Below are 19,309 nucleotides of genomic sequence, written 5' to 3'. Positions count from 1 at the left end.
TAAGTTCGCTTGACCGTCCGAAACAAAACATTAGTAGACGAATGGTATTAGTTCCTTTTACTACTAATAGATATCGCCACAATACCTACATCGACAGGCAATGTCAGCGCCCTAAGAAAACCCGTCGTAAATCCCGTATACACGCGTAGTTCATTTCAATAACATTATAAATAAATAAATTTATTTTTGTTCGTAGCTGGTATTTGTATGAAAGAAATGGTCGATTTTGAATTTTGATGTTTTCAAAAGTCCTTGAATTTAATCAGTCAACAATAGTTTATTTCCCGTTTTTTTTTAACTTAATAAGTAATAAGACCAATAAACTATGTTGAATACGAGAAAAACTGACGGAAATAAGTATCGAGATACGTTATCCAATTCGGAAATCGGACGTAGCTTTTTGTAACCCTTTTCCGGTGTTAACGCCCCTATCGATTCTTTGTTACTTTTCGGAGCGCTGTTGCAGTTGCTTTCCGGGTTATACGTGGCACCGTTCGCTGGTTTAGATTCGTCTGTTTCCGTGAATTTTCTTACTTTTTTCTTTGGACTAAACTGTGTTAAAAAAAAGAAATTCGTTACGTCATACCAAGAATGTATTTATTTATAATTAGTGAGAATGACAATATGGAGACGATTTTTATCATTTATCTCAATGCGGGGGGGGGGGAGATTTCTACCATGATGCCCACGGATGGTTTCAACATAGTAATTATATACATAGAAACACGGTTTATATATTTACACAGGTTAGACTCATTGAATTGGGAATAATACTGCTAGAATTACAATCAAGATTTCGGTTGCCATGGTTACGCGGGACCTGTTCTGATAAGACTGTACGAAATTCATCTTTATAATTAGGCGGTAGCGCCATCTATATTTTGTAAAGTTACATGGCTGAAAATAAATAATTATTATCTAATTCACCGTAACTTGAGTTACAAAGGATCGTGTTGATAGAATAAAATTATTTTTAAACAACTTCAAAGGTTTGTTTGTTAAGAGTAATCATACATTCCAATTTCGCATCAGTTTCGCGAAAAAATTGAATTGCAATATAGTTTCCACCACTAGAGACAGATGCCGCTACGGTAGAACGATAAAGTTGAATAAGTCTCCTTATTGAACGAAATTGGTCCCGCGCCAGCCAGATTTAGTTGTACCTCTATTTATTCCCAACTCAATGGTTAGATTACTTCTGCTCAGACTCCTCAGAGATGGACGCTTATGAGCTACTCCCGCGTTTAGAGAATTTGAAAAATTCTACTTCACGCCTACAGCGCCGGCTTGTGTAAAGTTTCTGAACTATAATCAACTATTGTTAAAATAATATTTATATTTAAAAATGGAGCGCCACCTATTTTTTAAATTTAAATGTATCGTAGATAATTAATAATTTTTAAAATACATATTATCAAATTATAAATACGGTAGCTCATTAGTGTATTTATAATTAAAATTAAAAAAAATATAATAAATTAATTAGTACTGTTTATATATATTAGAGGGTGTACCAGTAGCTTAGTAGAAAACAGGGTTGCCTGTCAGAAGAACTTAAGAGGCTCAAAACGCTAGCACGTATGAAGGTACAAGTAGTCTAACCTGTGTAAATATATATAAACCGTAATGGATATATGAAACTCACGAAAACGCGCCAAGAAAAATTCAAGCATCAGCGCCGCCGCTCGTCCGGGAGAAAACCCATTTTTCGCTTATGGCATCGCAATAGCTTTCTCGCAGACGTCGAAGGGCGCCACCATCGGCCAAAAATAGAGGGTCGCTGGGGGTATTGGGAGTTTCATATCTCTATACTCGCAGGATCTCTGTTACCTAGGTGGTACTTGAAGAGGAGGGCGTATTTTCCTTCCTCCATGCTGGGTTTTAGTTCACTAGTACGCCGTTAGGTGGCGCGTTATGGACTAGGAGATTCGGTGTTAAAAATTAGGCCTAGCGCCTCTGTCCCGCGCTGGCAACAGTTCGACAGCTTCCGAGTCTACTGCGCCGATCATCTGCGCATGGCCCTACGTCATCACACATAAAACACCCCCAAGCGGCCACTGTTGGCGTCAGTTTTGGGGTAAAAAAAGGAGTATGCTCAGGCTTTGTACTATCTAGGTGGCTATGTTTGCGAATATAGTAGCACCATGAGTATTTTATCGATATTGGAGTATTGAACTGTCATTTCGCCTACGCACTACCTTAGGTAATTTTCCACGTGAAGCGTCATCTGTGTTCAATTTATGTCAAGCTAAAATTTAGTTAAAATCCACCCCTTTATTTATCATGCAATGGCAGAACTATCTGGTAGCGGGGAAACGTATGGGAGGCAATCAAAATTAACATAAATATAAAAGAAACAAGACAGATCGACTATTATCTAAACATTTTCCAGTGACCTTGAAACCAACGAAACAGAAACGTAACAAACCCCTTTTGTTAGGCCCCCCTAATTAGCATATTTTTCACAGATTTATAGTGGAAAATTCTAGGTTGAGTAAAGCCTTGTAACATACGAATTGTTTTATTGCGCTATTTGAGGGTACGAAATCGAACCATTTTTTGTATATCTTCTACATAATGATAGTGAAAAATACCTTATCTTTAATTTTGAACCAAAATGACGAAGAATTTTTCAAGTAATAGTAGGTGTAATAATAGGCCAGAGCGTATTCGACCAGCGTGAGCGAGACCATATTGACCGCCACAAATAGCCAAACGTCCAGGGCGCTGATGTAGGCGATGGGCGGTAGCGAACTCCGAGACTGGACCACTTGAGTGGCCACCGTTAGCAAAGAAGTGACCCCCAAGGTCACTCTGGCCGGAACCGTGTCCACGTCCAACCAGAAGGACAACCATGAAAGCAAAACTATCAGAACGCTCGGAATGTAGATATTTACAAGGGAAGCCATGATGTAACGATTGAACTTCAAACTCGCCAGCAAAGTTGTGAAATTTCCTGATTTAAATAAATATATAAGATCAAATTTGGTTTCAAATAATAGTAAGAAGAACGTAACGGATACGACGTAATCCTATTTTAATTACTAGTTAAATGTACCGTGGTAAATATGTTTTTTTTATAATTTATGAAAATATAGTTATTTATACTTAGGGCGAATTGATATGTTAGGACCAATTTTCTAATGGTACCAGAGGGGGATGGAAAAACGACACTGGCTGGTGCTTCAATCGCGTGAAGACGTCAGTTTTAGGAAACCAAAAGCTAACAAGTCGGCCCAGGCCGTAATCGTAGTTGCACATCGGTGTATTCGGGTGGGCAAACCCATACACCCTTAGTAGACACAGGTAGGCAAACTAATACAAAAGCTGTTGAGGCTACGTGATTTCTTATCGTTTGATATATAAAATTCCACCCTAAGTTGAAGGATTAAAACTTGGGCGCCACCCACCCTCAGGACAGGCCCGTAGCCAGAGGGGGGCCAGTACGGGCGCCGCCTTAGCTAATTTCTGGCTTCTACATCTCCATTGGAATGATAAATTTATATTTGATTTAACAAGAACATTTGGCAAGATAGAATAGAAAGAGATTTAATTGTATAAGTATAAATAGCACAAATGGACCTTTCTTAGTAATTTGTCAATCCCCTGAAAATCTGTTAAAAGCGAGCCTCTACGGGAAAGTGTACTGCACGCAAACTAAATCATTCCTTTGTTTCTGTTTCATATAAATGTAAGAAAGTAACTTGTAACAAATAAGGAAAATAAATATTTTGTCGATCTGTTTTCAAGTATTACAGTATTTGTATTGTATATTATAATCGTTCTGGGCGTAACTCGTATATGTACATGTTTGTATTTGTTTTCTTTGAAATATAACGCTTAAAAGTAGTCCACAAATTTACCTAATAGTATGGTTGTTAGCGCAGGGGATATTAGACAGGTCATGGACTAAGAATCTAAGGGGACTCACTGTTCGCGATATGTTAACACGTGGTAGCCGTTGCGTAAATCGGAAGGCTTACTGAGTAACGCCAGCCGCCTTGAAGCGCCTCAAGAATAGATCTTTCTATAAATTCCTATATAGCTATTAACTAACCAGGCCTAACATTTTCACAAAGACAACATAGCGCAACTTTATTAAGACTTACAAATTTATTTATTCTTTGTTTTAAATAACTTTGCTTTTGTTCATTCCTATCAGAAATAATTTAGCTATCTCTCTGTTCCTATATAATAGAAATTTCCGGAACCGTCACACATAAAGTACATTTTCAAAATATAGCTAAGGTAACCTACGTTAAAATAGTATATTTCAAAATATAGTAAGTCCATGACCGACCAATTTACAAAATCATGATAAATAGTTAATTACCTATTTATAATGAGTTGTATAAAACTAAGGCTTAGTATGTTTGCACGTACAATATGCGATTGATAATTTATGAAAGGATAAAAACTTCGTTAGATTTGCATATTTAATAAAAACAATGATGATATTTACAATGAGTCCGACTAGTTTCGTTCTGCTTAGCAAAACATCCCCTGAAGATGTTTTGCTAAGCAGAGTTTTGAAATATATCTATTCTTGCGTAACGTGAGATACTCTGACCCTTAGAAGACTTATAACGTAGTTTGGTTTGAGTAGACAAATTTCGGAATACCACCGCCACAACGTTGGCGTCAGGCGTTCTGAGTTCTCTAAGCTAACATGGCTCACAATTGAGTGTACCATCCTTTAATTGTTGGTCTAAGACAACTAAAGTGATCAGCATTTAACATTAATAAACATCCGAGTAACTTCATATCTGTTCAATGGATAACCTTAGTCCTCTTCCAATTCTTACAAGCGCAATTTTCAAATATAAGAGCACCCGCAGATAAAACGGGGTAGGTACATTTGTTCGAATTTCAATCGTCCGAACGGTGGAACAAATGTTCGAATTTCATTCGTCCGAACCGCCGAAATAACAAATGTTTCAATTGTTCGAATTGGACAACTTGTTTGTTTCATTCGTCCGAATCGGTAGCATCACTTGTCCGAATTCTGTCGCTAAATTAGTATTTCTTATTGCTGATATTTTAGGTTAGGTTAGGTTCACGTTAATGTTACTATTTTCTTATATTAACAATATTAAAAAAAGCCAATTCCTAATGTTCGAAAAAACGGACAAACGATTACTCGAACAAATGAAATTCGCCAGTAAAGTTAACATAAATTGAACGACTAAATCACCAACAAAAGTTGTGATAAATTTTTCGGGCAAATGAAATACGTTTTCGGACATACGATCCTGTTTTCCGGCATTCGGACAAATGATCATTCGGACATTTGTACCACCGTTCGGACGAATGAAATTCGAACAAATGTACCCAAATCGATAAAACATTATCTCGCAACTTACGATTTTGCACTCAAACTCGCGCGGAAAAAATCATCATGGTAATTTTACGTAGAAAAATTTGCGGTAGTCTTTAGTTGTAAGGACTAACGATTGGACTTAAAACAAGGTGGCCATGATCTTTTAATGTAGAAATAGATGTCATAGACAGTACCAGATTTACTGAAGGTGGAGCCCTAGGCAGATTTTGGTGGGAGCCTATGTAAGGAAAGCGTAAAAACGCAAAACTCACGTGTCCCGAAGCTGAGCTTGTGTCACGAAAATAATGATTTTTCAAATAACAAAGCAACAAGCCTGATATGTTGTTATCATAAACCGAATCAGTGAAATATACATTGATTTCACCAGTGGTGGGGGCCCATAGGGCTGTGCCTAGAAGGCTTAGTTTTTAATCCGGTACTGGTCATAGATCTTACTTTTTTACGAAAATACTATTTTTCATATTAGTGGCAGACAATAAATTTCACCTAACTCTAATCTGATAATATTTGACATAGATCACTCTATTTAGCGAACACTATTTCCGACGTAGGCCGAAAAATACACTTCGAATATACACATAATTCAACTATTCATGTTTATGACTCAAGGTTTAAATGTTCACGCGTCGAATTTTGTTTCAAAATTGTTAAGTAATATCTTCATCATGATCTACCTGTTTCCCATTCAGCTACCTCTGTGGACCACTTTGTCCCCGCTATAGCAAACTGCGGTAAAACAATGTCCGATTTCAGATCAATGGCTGCTCCCTTTTCCATCCAACGCAGTTCAACCAAATCGTCGGGTGTAGCGACTAAATTAAAAACACGCAAATTATTCCTTGATTTACTTTTATCGATCCAAAGTAGTGTAAGAGTAAATTATAAATGTTTAATTTCTGATCCATGGTTAATTTAAACTTACAAAATAAAATATCAAAGGGACTGATACTTCATGGTTTTAAAATATTTATTTTCTTGGAGCTTTCGGACCGAGGTCCTTCGTCAGCCGTTAACTCATTACTAATAAACATTTTACAAATTTAAACATAAAAAATTATACAATTAAACCATTAAAAATTAAAAATTTCTAAAAAACATAATTCTACAACAATTTTTCATTAAACAGCATTACCCCATAATCTGGTTTATTTTTCAGTTTTTTAATTTTATTTCCCCCCACCCTTTTAAATTTATATTCCCTTTATCTAAATTTAATTCACCCCTATCGTTAATATACACCGCCTCTTTAAAACATCGTTTAAACCATTTTTCTTCTTGGCATACAATTTTTGTGGATCCCCAGTCTATTTCGTGTCTATTCTCCTTTTTTATGTGCATAGCAAGTCCATTGCTTTCATCTTTTTTCTCTACACATTTTTTGTGTTCGTTTTGTCTTTTTTTTAGCTGTCTCTTTGTTTGTCCTATATATTTTTTATTGCATTTGCAAAAAGACAAAACGAACACAAAAAATGTGTAGAGAAAAAAGATGAAAGCAATGGACTTGCTATGCACATAAAAAAGGAGAATAGACACGAAATAGACTGGGGATCCACAAAAATTGTATGCCAAGAAGAAAAATGGTTTAAACGATGTTTTAAAGAGGCGGTGTATATTAACGATAGGGGTGAATTAAATTTAGATAAAGGGAATATAAATTTAAAAGGGTGGGGGGAAATAAAATTAAAAAACTGAAAAATAAACCAGATTATGGGGTAATGCTGTTTAATGAAAAATTGTTGTAGAATTATGTTTTTTAGAAATTTTTAATTTTTAATGGTTTAATTGTATAATTTTTTGTTTAAATTTGTCAAATGTTTATTAGTAATGAGTTAACGGCTGACGAAGGACCTCGGTCCGAAAGCTCCAAGAAAATAAATATTTTAAAACCATGAAGTATCAGTCCCTTTGATATTTTATTTTGTAAGTTTAAGAGTAAATTCATTATTTTTCTTTAGAATGCACTACTCGTTTTAGTTACACTAACGATTAAGAGTTTACCGCGCATACTAGTACCCGAAAATTAACGTTCTATTAACATTTAAAATTAAAATTAAAATTAAAGGGAGTATAAAGTAGAATTTCTGATTCTATATTCAGATGCAGGCGCTCGGATGCAGTTCAGGAAAGGCAAAATATCTAGTACATTTGGAAAATTCGTACATGCGCGCCTGAACTGAGTACTTTCCACCGAGCTAAGTCAGGGGCGGACCGTTAACTTTGGGGGCCCTGGACTAACACTGTTTGGGCTAGGGACATGAAAACTTCGTACCCTGGAATAGAAAAGTGTATTCCCCCACTACGGGCAACCCAGCGCGTGTCAGAATCACGGACATATGTGTTTAGCGCCACCTTTCATCTCCATATGTACTTAAAAAATTCGTCAGCTAGTTTTCGAATATGAAATACGCGAACATAAAAACTAGCAGACGGGAAGCCGATTAAAAGTGTAAATTTTTTACGATAGATGGCGATACTTTGATATGTCCATGCATTTTTTACTACCACGCCTAAAACGAGAGATTACCACTCCAGATTAGCTTGAATCCTCCTAGGTTTGGGGGTCTAACCAACTTTGGGTTAGCTGTGGTGACTCATTCACCATTTTTTTACCCCTTTTTAATTTTTAATTTAAATTATTTATTTTTTTCCGTGAACGGGCCCTTTGATTGAACGGGCCCTGGGCTGCAGTCCGTAAAGACCATGTCTAAATCCACTCCTGAGCTTATAGTGGAAAATCCGTTTAAATAATTACAATTACTACCACCAAATGATCGAATAGCTCTATACTCCCTTTAAGAATGGTCAAGAAAAGTTTCGGTATTCTTACACAGTGCTATTCTGATCGAGCACGTTTGCGTGTCCATCGGGTAGAAATGCAAATCCATGGCGCAGCTAATTTTTAACAAATACCTGTTTTTGGATAACTGTACTATAGTGACAATTAAAAGTTAAAAACGAAGCACTACCGCGTGAATGTATATATTTATACTAAGAATAGAATGACTATGACGAGATGATCCTCGGAGCATCATGATGGCATGAGGGGGGGGGGGAAACGTCACCCTGGTGCACTTCAATCGTCAGTTTTAGTTAACTAGAGTAATTCGAAACCGGCGCTGATTTGATTTTTTAAGTGAAAATTAAGGAACTTACTCTTCGAGCATAAGTTAAATCACTTCAACATAGTCATTCAACCTAACTGTAAATAAATACAATCTTACTGCCGTATCAACAATTATCGTGTTCAGAATGACCTTAATTCCAACCCTCATCCGAGGGGTAGCTCACTCCAATGATTATTAAGACACCCTATTATTATTAAATCCTGATTAGATTAGATTAAAATTAAATCCGTGGCTTTGGCTGTACAAAGATTACAAATGATTAAATCAGGATTAAATGTTTAATCATGATTATTAGGACACCCTGTAACCAAGTGATCTGCCCCTCACCTTCATCTTTCTAAAGGTCAAATAAAGTCAATCTGAGAATTATCTACCATTCTACCAAGTTTCCTATACAATTTATTATATAAATCTAGAACCAATTAACATAAATTCTTAAAAACTTAACTTAATATTATTAATAAGCTAGGCACCACCCGAGGCTAAAGTCATCTAGCCGCGTTTAACCGCATTAATTCAAGTGGCCGTGTTAAATTACGTAGAACTCTGGTGGCAAGCCCTTCATGCCACGCGAGCCAACAGTTTCCTACACTCACTGTTACCGTTAACCTCGGGGAAAACCACTCTAACCAGTAGGGAGAAAACTTGCAAACTCAACGCAGAAGGAGTAATTCTAAGGTTTCACCCAGTGCCACCAGCTGGGATCAAATCCGGCTCATCTTGCTGCGAGGCGAAAGTGTTTACCACTCCGTCACTCCACTTATTTTTTTGAAATTTAACTTAAAAAAAGGTTCAGAAGTAATTTTAAAAAAAGCAAATAAAATTCTAGTGTTCTATCAATAGATACTAACATAGTGACACAAATTGTTACTTTTACCTGGCGTATTTGTATATTTTCCCCGTCAGCGGAATCAGTTTGATACTAAGGTTTGGCAAAGATACGTCAAATAGCTGTCCATATTTACTGTTCTCGAAGAAAAGGTCTGGTTGCCAAAGTTTGGTAGCTGTCTCTTGGGGGAGAAGCAAAGGTCGATTACTCAAGGTGGCATTCGTCAATTGAAGGCGTTTATCGGTCCAGTTTTCGTTCAGGATTAGGTGCACGTAAAAATCCTATTCGTTGTACAAAATCTTATATAACAAATGTGTTGATATCTTACGCATTGCGTCATGCAGCTAACCTTACCATAGTTTCGTCGTTTAAGTCGTAAATGTCGTACACCTGCAGTCCGACTTCAACCTTAACAGGTTGACCTGTACGATTACCATGATTACCGTACACTGAAATATACACATGTTTTGACGAAGGGCTGGCTAATCACTTCGAGTAATCGGTGTACATATTTCCCGTTATCATTAATCTTACGTTATGCACGTAATCTCTACGTACTCCGCGTACTGTTGGCGTAATCTCGGAGTACTCATTCTTATCGTAATCTTGGTGTACACTCCGTAAAATTGGTGTACCGAGGGGTCGGTCATTTGGCCAAATCCCGTACCAAATTTTTAATAAAATCCAAAAATCCAAAATCCAAGAATTTCGTTCCCATAGACTTTGCATGACAAATCCACAATCCTTAATTTTTAAAAAATCCAAAATCCCGTACACAAAACAGGAAAATGTCCGACCTCTCGTGGTGTACAGCATGCTTAATCTTGGATAACTCCACTTATTCTTGGTGTATTCCCTGATTGCGTAACCGATGTACCGGCAAATTCTTAGTGATCAGCCTAGTGCTTCCAAAGGTCAACTGTTCAGGTTATTCAGGTCGTAATTTTAAGATAATTGAAGTAAATCAGATTAAGTCAGATCAGGTTTATATTTTATATTCCCCACGTACTTATCTCAGATAATTAATTATCAGATTATTATTATTACTATCATTCAGATTTGGTTAACTGGACAGTTATCTAACTATAGCAAAACAATGGTAATAGAGCCGTTAATTTTAATAAGAAAAGCTAAGTACTTTAGCGGAATATGCCTTCGAGGCGGTAACAAAATTTATTTATCTATTAGATTGTATCGCTAATTAATCCACTGAATATTTTAGTATCCCGTTTTGGTGAATAATTCCAAACCGAGTTAGTTTTGTTTGAAGTTACGAGCAGACCTGTTTCAATAAAGTATTAAAACTTAATTTATTTTTTCTGTTTGACAGAGAAAAGATTCGTTCATACCAAAAAAAAAGGTAACTTTGTCCATCGCAAGTTAATGCGAACTTGTCGTATTGTCGAAAACGTATACCGTTAAATTGTTAAAGCTCTTAAAGGCTGGTTTCCACTAGGGCAAAAAGAACATAACGGCGACAGTCGACGCAAATACTTCCCCGAGCTCATCGGTTTTCCCCTTTCGATAATAACTCGTGGAGGTTTAAGATAATAATATGTAATGACTAACGTAGCTAAACGATAATAGTAAGTTATGACTAGCGTAGTTTAATGATAATAGTAAGTAATGACTAACGTAGTTTAATGATAATAGTAAGTAATGACTAAACGCAAAATTTAACCATGGTTAATTTAAACTAGTAAATAGTAAGTAATATACTATAGAGACAGATACTTCATGGTTTAAAATAAACTTTTATTAAAAAGAATATTGGGGAAGCTTTTCGAGCCCACTCGCTCCTTTTCAACGCAGATAGAAATGGCGAAAAAATGCAAATACAAACGCGTAAAAAGTCATAACCCTGGGCGGCGCGCGTAATCGGATAATACAGCAGGGAGTACAGAACGGGAGTCGTTTTGACAGACCTTTTAGGGTTCTCAACCAAGAAGCCAGAGAATCGAGGTGGGGTGGGTTGAAAGGGGGTGGAAGGTTGGCAAAATACGGGACAAGATACGGCTTTTTGCGCCATCTACCTAATTTTTGTGGCTTTGTTGTTTATGGAGGAAGTCGATGCTGCCGTTTTTCATTAGATTACGTAGATCCTAATTGTAAATATTTAAATTATCTTACGACCGGCAATATTCCAAGTTTCTTGAGTAAAGCGTATCATTTTTAGGATATAATACAACTGAAATCATAGTACTAAATCAATGTAAATATAATTTTGTGTCATATTTCAAACCTTAAGCCTTTGCAATGATTGGCTAATATATTTCCCATTTTTGCCTTTAACATGTCCTTTTTAAACACATTCCCTAAAATAGAAAAATAAATTGTATAAAATTATATAAAATAATTATAAGATCTGTTAAAATAATTACAATTTGTTTTCTTTTGACTTTTGAAAGTCGATTTATGTAACAATGGTCCATGCTTATTTTCACCACGTGTGTAAAATTTGAATTTCTTAACAAAAACCACATGGCCGCTGATAATAGATGGCGTTATTTAGTCGAGGTGTCCCGTATTTTGCAGAGGCGCCGGCTGAAGTGTAGGTCATTGCAGCAGAACCAAAAACGCCCCTCTTTTCATCTCCCGTTCTGTACTCCCTGAATACAGAAACATAAATTACTTGATAAAACGTTTTACGAATAATTTTGAGAGCTTTATCTATTGAATAAAAGTTAAACATCCCCGACCTCAAAGGTGGTATCGCCCTTAGATAGAAGACCCGATATGTTCGCGAATTCCGACAACGACCATAATTTCAAACTATGTTCTTTTATTTTGTTTAATTATATATATTTAAAATTGAAGCTGAAACAAATTTTAAAATGACTTTGGTTTCCCATAAGACATGCTGAACACATATCAGTCGACTAGAGCTATCTCAACAAGCTTATAACAAACGTTACCATTTTCAACTGTTAAAATTGTTAAAATAACATAAAATCTGAAGTTTCTATACAGATGTTTCAACTCCAACAGTTAGCGTAACTACAAACAATGTTTATTGTATATTTATTTGGGCGGCGCGCGTGCGCGGATTTCCCGGGGGGGGGGGGGGCGGTCTGGGGCTCGGATTTCCCCTGGGGGGGGGACGCGGTCTGGGACGCGTCGCGGTTAATTTAAAATTAAAATGAAAACATAGATTTAAGTGTTTTGCGCGGTTAATTTGAATTTGAAACATGGAGCAGAACCGACCTTTGGGTAACTTTGGCCACTGACGCGAAGTCGGAAGCATCCCTAAGCTAACGGCGACTATAAGTCGTGATGAATCAAGCTAACCTGGCGGTTTAAGTTAGGAAGGCGTGAGTCCCGTTAGGGCAGTAGAAACCAGGGTGTGCGCGTGTGTGTGTCTGAGCAGCACAAAACTAGCGGTCACCGTTCCGAAACCGCAAACTGGGTGCCGAGCCGAAACAGCAATGGTATGACGCAAGTTTATTTTCGTAACTAAGACTTTAAAACTGTTGTCAATTCCCTCGGAATTGTTTCTGTGTTGTGTTTGTTATAAGATGTATGTCATGCATCAGTTAGTCTCTGCAGAGTATTTGGTAGAGTGAAATCTAATTTGTGTTAATAATTAAAAGTAACCATTCTAATGACAATTTGGCAGTCCGTCCTTTTATCCCTATGAATAGTTTAAGCATACCCCTAGACTTCAACTCGTTAACTCCAATCGTGTACGTTATACGAGTTTCCCAGTTACAATCCTTCCCTGTAGGCTATTGTCTGTTGCGCTGTCGTCCTTTTGGCTAGGAGCAGTTGTTAAAGGTAAGGAAATAGGCTTACAAGAAGCTTCAGTGTTTTCATAGTGAAATGTAAGGGAAATTGGCTTTAAATATAGTGTAAAATTACCTTTGTTATTCTATGTTCACCCATTGAGTATGGTAGCAGATGAAAAAAAATTAATTAGCCAAACTAATACTGTAATATATGCAAATATTTCACTCAGAATCAAAATTATTGAATCCAAAAAATATTTAGCTATTTTATTATTAACCTACAGAGCTAGTCAGACTTAGGGAAGCTTGTTTTAAGATAAGTTAAAAATGAATTTGGAAAAAAAAATTGCTTGAGCTTTTAAATTTACGATACAGAGTGGATCACATTTAATGTGATGATTCTGAGTGAAAAATTTTCAAAAGTCAAAGTTATTGGATTGCATGAAACTTTAGTATTTTCGGTTTGAAATTTAAGGGAAGTTACCGTTAAATATAGTTGAAAATTATCTTTTTAAGTCTGTGTTCACCTATTGAATATGTTAGGAAGTGAAAATTTTTTTATTTAGCAAGCTTTTTATTAAATTTTATTTTGAAATTTTGGTATCCACCCTGTATCATATATTTAAAAAGCTCAAGCTTTTTTTTTTCCAAATTAATTTTAAACTTATCTTCAAACAAGCTTCCCTACACATAACAGAGCCAAGAAATATTTATCTACGTTATTAGTACCCTACACAACTATTCTGACTTGCACAAGGTTTTTAAAGTGATGGTTAAATTAGAATTCAAAAAATAAATAATTTCAGGTTTTATATAACTGATATAGGGTGGATCCAAAAAAAGTAATTTTTTTAAATTGAACACCATCTCTTCTGAATACCCGTGTTGGGTAATTCTAAAGTGGTTACATATTTTTTTCGATTCAATAATTGTAATTCTGGGAAAAATAAATGCATGTAATAAAGTTATCGCATTGAAAGAAGCTTCAGTGTTTTCATAGTGAAATGTAAGGAAAGTTGGCTTTAAATATATTGGAAAATTATCTTTGTTATTCTATGTTCACCCGTTGAGAATGGTAGCAGGTGAAAAAAATCATTAGCCAACCTAATACTGTAATATATGCAAAATTTTCACTAAGAATCACAATTATTAAACCCAAAAAATATTTAGCTATTTTATTATTACCCTACAAAGCTAGTCAGACTTAGGGAAGCTTGTTTTAAGATATGTTTAAAATTAACTTGATAAAAACAATGCTTGAGCTTTTAAATGATACAGGGTGGATACCAAAATTTAAGAAAAGCTTGCTAAATGAAATTTTTTCACTTCCTAACATACGGGTACTGGAATTCATTATAGAAACACCGGGATCGATATTTCCCGGGAAGATTTTGCCCAGGGGTACGCGTTTTACGTCTTCGACATTTCAAACGACCATAGCGAGGGTGAAAGTCCTTATTGGAACCCATCCCGACAGGGGCAGATGCGTTTGGAGCTTTCGTTCGCTAAACCAGTCCCGCAAACGTTAAGCTGCGTAGTTTTTGCCGAATTTCAAGCCAGCTTTAGCGGAGACAAAGATCGTAACGTTTCTATTGAAAACGTGTAATTATGCGCGGATCCGAGATTTTAGACATTTTGAGACATACGCGCAATTTTATGGGCGTATTCGCCTCGGATTGTCTACCCGATAATATTAATAGTTTTCCAGCGTCACTAGTTGTAAATCTCGACCCCCACGATGAACCGGGCAGCCATTGGGTCGAGATTTACCTTGATAAATTAAAACGGGCTTGGTATTTTGACTCGTTGGCTCTACGCCCCATTTTGCCGGCCATTAAACTTTTTTTTAAACAAAATTCGAGAAAAATCACGCCCAACAAGCGGCGACTTCAATCGACAACGAGCGTCATGTGCGGACATTATTGCGTGATTTATATACGTCACCGATCAAAGCGTAGAAGCCACCAAAGCTTATTTAAGGGTTTTTCACGAGGAGACGTCAAAAATGATATAATGGCCACGAGAAAATTTAACAACCTGTTACGTCATCATAAACGGAGTATAAATTCCCGTCGCGCGACTATACCCCGTTTTATTCCTAACTAAACCCTCAGTATCGTGTCGGTGGTATGGCGAGAATGGCCGTTGTCGAATTTGACTTTCTACTAGGAAAATCCGCCTCGCGCTCCGGCGGAGAGGCCCCTGACATTGTCGTGAAGGAACTAGCTATATCAACAGTATCGACCCCTCCCGCCGTTCAAGCTTGGACTTTCGAACAACCCTATCCAGTACAACAACTTCCGAACGCCATTAAAAGACAAAACGGCTGGGTGTCTAGGAACCTTCACGGTATTTGCTGGACCGCGGGGTATCTCCCCTATTATAAGCTACCCGCCTGCCTTATATCAGCTGTATTGAGTGCGGATATGATTTTTACAAAAGGAGACGTAAAGTGTAAATTTTTAGCCGATTATACTGAGACCGCCATATACGATTTGGAAACTTTTGACTGTCCCCGAGCTGCGACTTTTGATACGCCCCCGCCAGTGAAATGTCTATTCCGGCATCAAACTCTAAACACCCGACAACCGTGCTCTTTGGAACGAAGTCTACTTTTCGCCGACTGGATTACCCAGAACCGCGCTGAAATAGACAGTCAAATACGATGTCCGTTTTCATTTTTTTGTATCACTCTATAATATTTTTTTGACTCGTAAAAGAAAAATAATTTTTGTAATATATCATCTTATAAAATTTTTGTGTAAAAATAAATATTTTTTATTATCTTATAAATCAGACTAGTTATTTCTCATTGCTCGCGTAATTTTTTTTAGATTACGTAATTAATAGTTCATTGTGTCCATTCATTCGCCCACGTTAGAAAAATATTATAAACCTATTTTAGAATTTTAAAAATATTAAGTGTAAATTTTCCAATTAAAAAATTACTTTATACGGTCACCTTTAAAAATAACAATGTATTCAATATAAAAACGTTTATTCACATTTTCTTTACAACGTTTTTAATATTATGAATTTGATTAGTTTTACAATATTCTTGAAAATAAATCAAAGCAGCCATTTCCTTTTCAGTCGGCATTTTTAATTCGCCGGGCAGGGTAGCTGAAGTTGACTCGGTTGATACCATTGTGGCACCGCGATTTTTACATGCCCCAATAAGTTCGTTAAGATAATCGATAATTTTATTATCTGACATTTCCTCGTCCTCCGTGTAATGGAGAGATTCACTCGCATCACAATCACACGCCAGATCCGAATCTTCTTTCATTTTATTACACGATAAATGAGTTATTAAATGTTGTTTGAAACCTCTCACGGACAGTGATGGGCGCGCTCGTATCTTTGGATACTTTTAGGATACGAGATGATACTTTATCCGAAAAATAAAAATAAAAATATACGATTTTGATATGATCTTCTACATTGCAAAATGATCGCGATAGAATTTTGAAGAAAAAAACTCGGCAGCGAACTATATTTGAAAAGATTCTTCTCTTACCTAGCCTAGCGAAAAAAAGAGCGGGAATAGAGCTAGTGCTTCCATTTGTTGTATTAGAAATTACACGATAGATTTTTTCTGGTTACTCTTCAATTTTGTTCGTATTTGAGAGGAAATATTTTAACGCCATCTAGATATGCCGATATACAATTATTTGAGCGGCGAACATCTCTCACGTGATACCGAAATATAGCCAAACCCGAAACACTGTTAAGTGATAGAAGGGAGAGGAGCGGTCAACGGTCGCGCGGTTTTTCTGCTGGGGGAGGGGGGATCATTCGCTCTATCACTAGGCAGACAGAAGAGGGAAAGCAAAGACTGATTCTAGCAATAAGAAGCTGCGCCGCGCAGCCTGAAAGGCGATTTCAAAACTAAAACCAAAACTCTCAAAAGTTATTGTTCCCACCGTCCCAACTCCCACGCAGTTAGAGTGTCACGTGTGTTGCAAACTGGCAGTGTGGGCTGTGGCGATGCAATAGCTTTATTTATTTTCCATAATCAAAATTAAAATCGATTCTAATCCATAAAATTAAAATCGATTCTAATCCATAAAATTAAAATCAAATGTTGGAGGGTTTACTACTAAATTAATAATCAAAAGATAAAAATTGAAATATTCATTTTAATACTTCGAACTTTTGATATGAAAATTTTTTATTCTACTTTCTCGTGAAACGTAGTTGAAATATTTTTAAATATACTTTTCAAAATAATGAAAACTAAAGAAGTATTTGAAATGATACTTATCTAAATCTTTAAAGATTTCTATTGATATTTTTCAGGCAAGGGCAAAAAAGAATTGAAAATAATTGAAACTCTCATATCTTAAAAAGAAATTTGAAAGATCGTGAAAAATCAAAGGGCCAAAACTAAATAAAATGAAAGATTGTGAATGATTTTGTCGAAATCTATGCTCAAAAATATCAAAAATAAAATGATATTTTATAGAAATTTCAGAGGGAAAAAATTGATAGTATAGTATAGCTGCTGCCATCTATGTAAAAAGATACGAAAAAGATAGATATAATTTTTTTTGTGCAACACTGCTCACGGACCGGTATATTTCAGCGCATATCTAGCATTTCTTTGGTACCCTAAGCGGAGACATCTTCCTCTTTCCTATAGAGGCTGGCTTATGAAAACCACAACGCATCTACGTAATCTTTACGTTTCATGGTGTAGATTACGTCATCTTTAGTGAGTCATTTTTAAATTACGTCATTTTTATAGATTACGTCATTTTGGGGTTTAGACCCAGAAATATTATTCCGTAGCTCAAAAGAGAATCGGGATGGCTAGTCACGAGGATCTCAACACCGTAACCGGTCGGCTAGAAACGTTCAAGCAATGGGACAATGTACACGTGAAAAAAGAGGACTTGGCCCACGCCGGACTTTTCGCCGTAGACTCGGACGGCATAGTCGAATGCTACCTCTGCCACGGACAGTTAGGCAGTTGGGAAACCGGCGACGTACCCCAAGCGAAACACGACAAATTTTATCCCAACTGTCCGTCACCCGCCGCTTTGGAGGGCCAAGATATCCCGCCATCCGAAAAATACATCTCCGGCTGACCCACAACCACCCCCGAGGGACCCGGCGGCGATGAAATCGTAACTCTTACCGTCAAACGTCTCGAGGTAGAACATTTAATGAAAATGCTCGTAAAAACGCTAAATTCAGATGGTTCGTTTCAACCCTTTGATTGAACTTGGTATATACCCTACGAAGATCGACGTAATTACCATGATATAAATAAAATACATTTCCAAAGACGTATTTTCAATGTAAATCGTAATATACAGCCTGTACTCGAAAAATATTTTAATAAAAACTTATAATTTGTATACACTCGACTCTTTTTTTCCAAAACACTTTTAGCGAGGACCCCCCCCCCCCCCCCCGCTATTTTACGCTACCCTTTTACACCCCTTAGGGGACCGATATATAAGATGGAAAGTGTTTGAAAATAATGGGCGGAAAAGTGTTTGTCGGCGGAAACCCATTGAACTATTTATTACCACCTCGAAAGACAGGTGCCTTAGGGCTACATTCACTATGACGGATAGGTTTTGACGGACCTATTTAACTACTCGGGTTTATAGCTGTTTGCATAACATCGTGTCAGCTGATTCCACACCACCTACCGAATAGCGACAGGGGGAGATCATCTAACCTATTGACCTAAAATGGGGGGTGATGCTTACCACTTAGGTTTTATGAGGGGTTATAACATCGTAAATCATCTAACCTATTGACCTCGTAAATCAGCTAACCTTTTGACCCCGCCGAAAATTTACGCAAATAGGGGGGAATGGGGGGGATCGGCTTACCCCCGTTTCACCCACCCGCGGGAACCCCTATCGGTAGACACACTCAGTTATCTCTTCTATTTATTAAACTATCCGGTTTGCATTTTGAGTCAACTGATTTGATAATATCTGCGCGTAAGTGCATAGAATCTGATCTCTGATCGTCTCTGATTTATCACAATGGTTGGAAGCACTAGATCAGCCTCTCGTGTTTTTGGCTTTCGGAAGAATAAAATATTTTACCTTCGTCCGTTGGAACCTTGAAACTTTTGTAATTGCAGGGAAATATATTTTCAATCGGATCGTACGTGTAACTGCATCTACAATCAATATTTTTGAAGTAACTAAAAATGTTGTTTATAAAAAAAAAACATGAAGATCATATACCTATCTTGTTCCGGTTTTCCAAGCACGTTTACGGCTGTTGCCAAAATCAGCACGAACAAATTTATCAACAT

General features: G+C 36.7%; 1 protein-coding gene across 1 annotated transcript; it reads right to left on the bottom strand.

Moving 5' to 3' along the window:
- Nucleotides 1-294: 294 nt before the first annotated feature.
- Nucleotides 295-19,309, bottom strand: LOC149943599 (glycine receptor subunit alphaZ1-like). The gene is made up of 9 exons (XM_090176120.1): nt 19,239-19,309; nt 19,095-19,195; nt 9,650-9,717; nt 9,432-9,576; nt 8,169-8,270; nt 6,016-6,153; nt 2,595-2,956; nt 350-552; nt 295-298 (listed from the first exon to the last, which is right to left on the bottom strand). The coding sequence occupies exons 1-9, from the start codon at nt 19,307-19,309 to the stop codon at nt 295-297; spliced, it is 1,194 nt and encodes a 397-aa protein (XP_090032246.1).

Source organism: Leiobunum rupestre, chromosome 5 (assembly GCF_980474605.1).
Source record: "Leiobunum rupestre chromosome 5, qqLeiRupe1.1.hap1, whole genome shotgun sequence".
Taxonomy (NCBI): Eukaryota; Metazoa; Arthropoda; class Arachnida; order Opiliones; family Sclerosomatidae; genus Leiobunum; species Leiobunum rupestre.
This window is presented reverse-complemented; position numbering and strand designations above follow the sequence as displayed.

What these genes read in the sequence shown, in the direction of transcription:
- LOC149943599 (XM_090176120.1), bottom strand. Translation starts at nt 19,309, where the DNA reads ATGTTGATAAATTTGTTCGTGCTGATTTTGGCAACAGCCGTAAACGTG. An exon ending in CAAGGTTCCAACGGACGAAG is followed by an intron (nt 9,718 to 19,094) that starts GTAAAATATTTT and finishes GTAATCGTACAG; the next exon opens with GTCAACCTGTTAAGGTTGAA. An exon ending in GGTAGCTGAATGGGAAACAG is followed by an intron (nt 2,957 to 6,015) that starts GTAGATCATGAT and finishes TATTTAAATCAG; the next exon opens with GAAATTTCACAACTTTGCTG.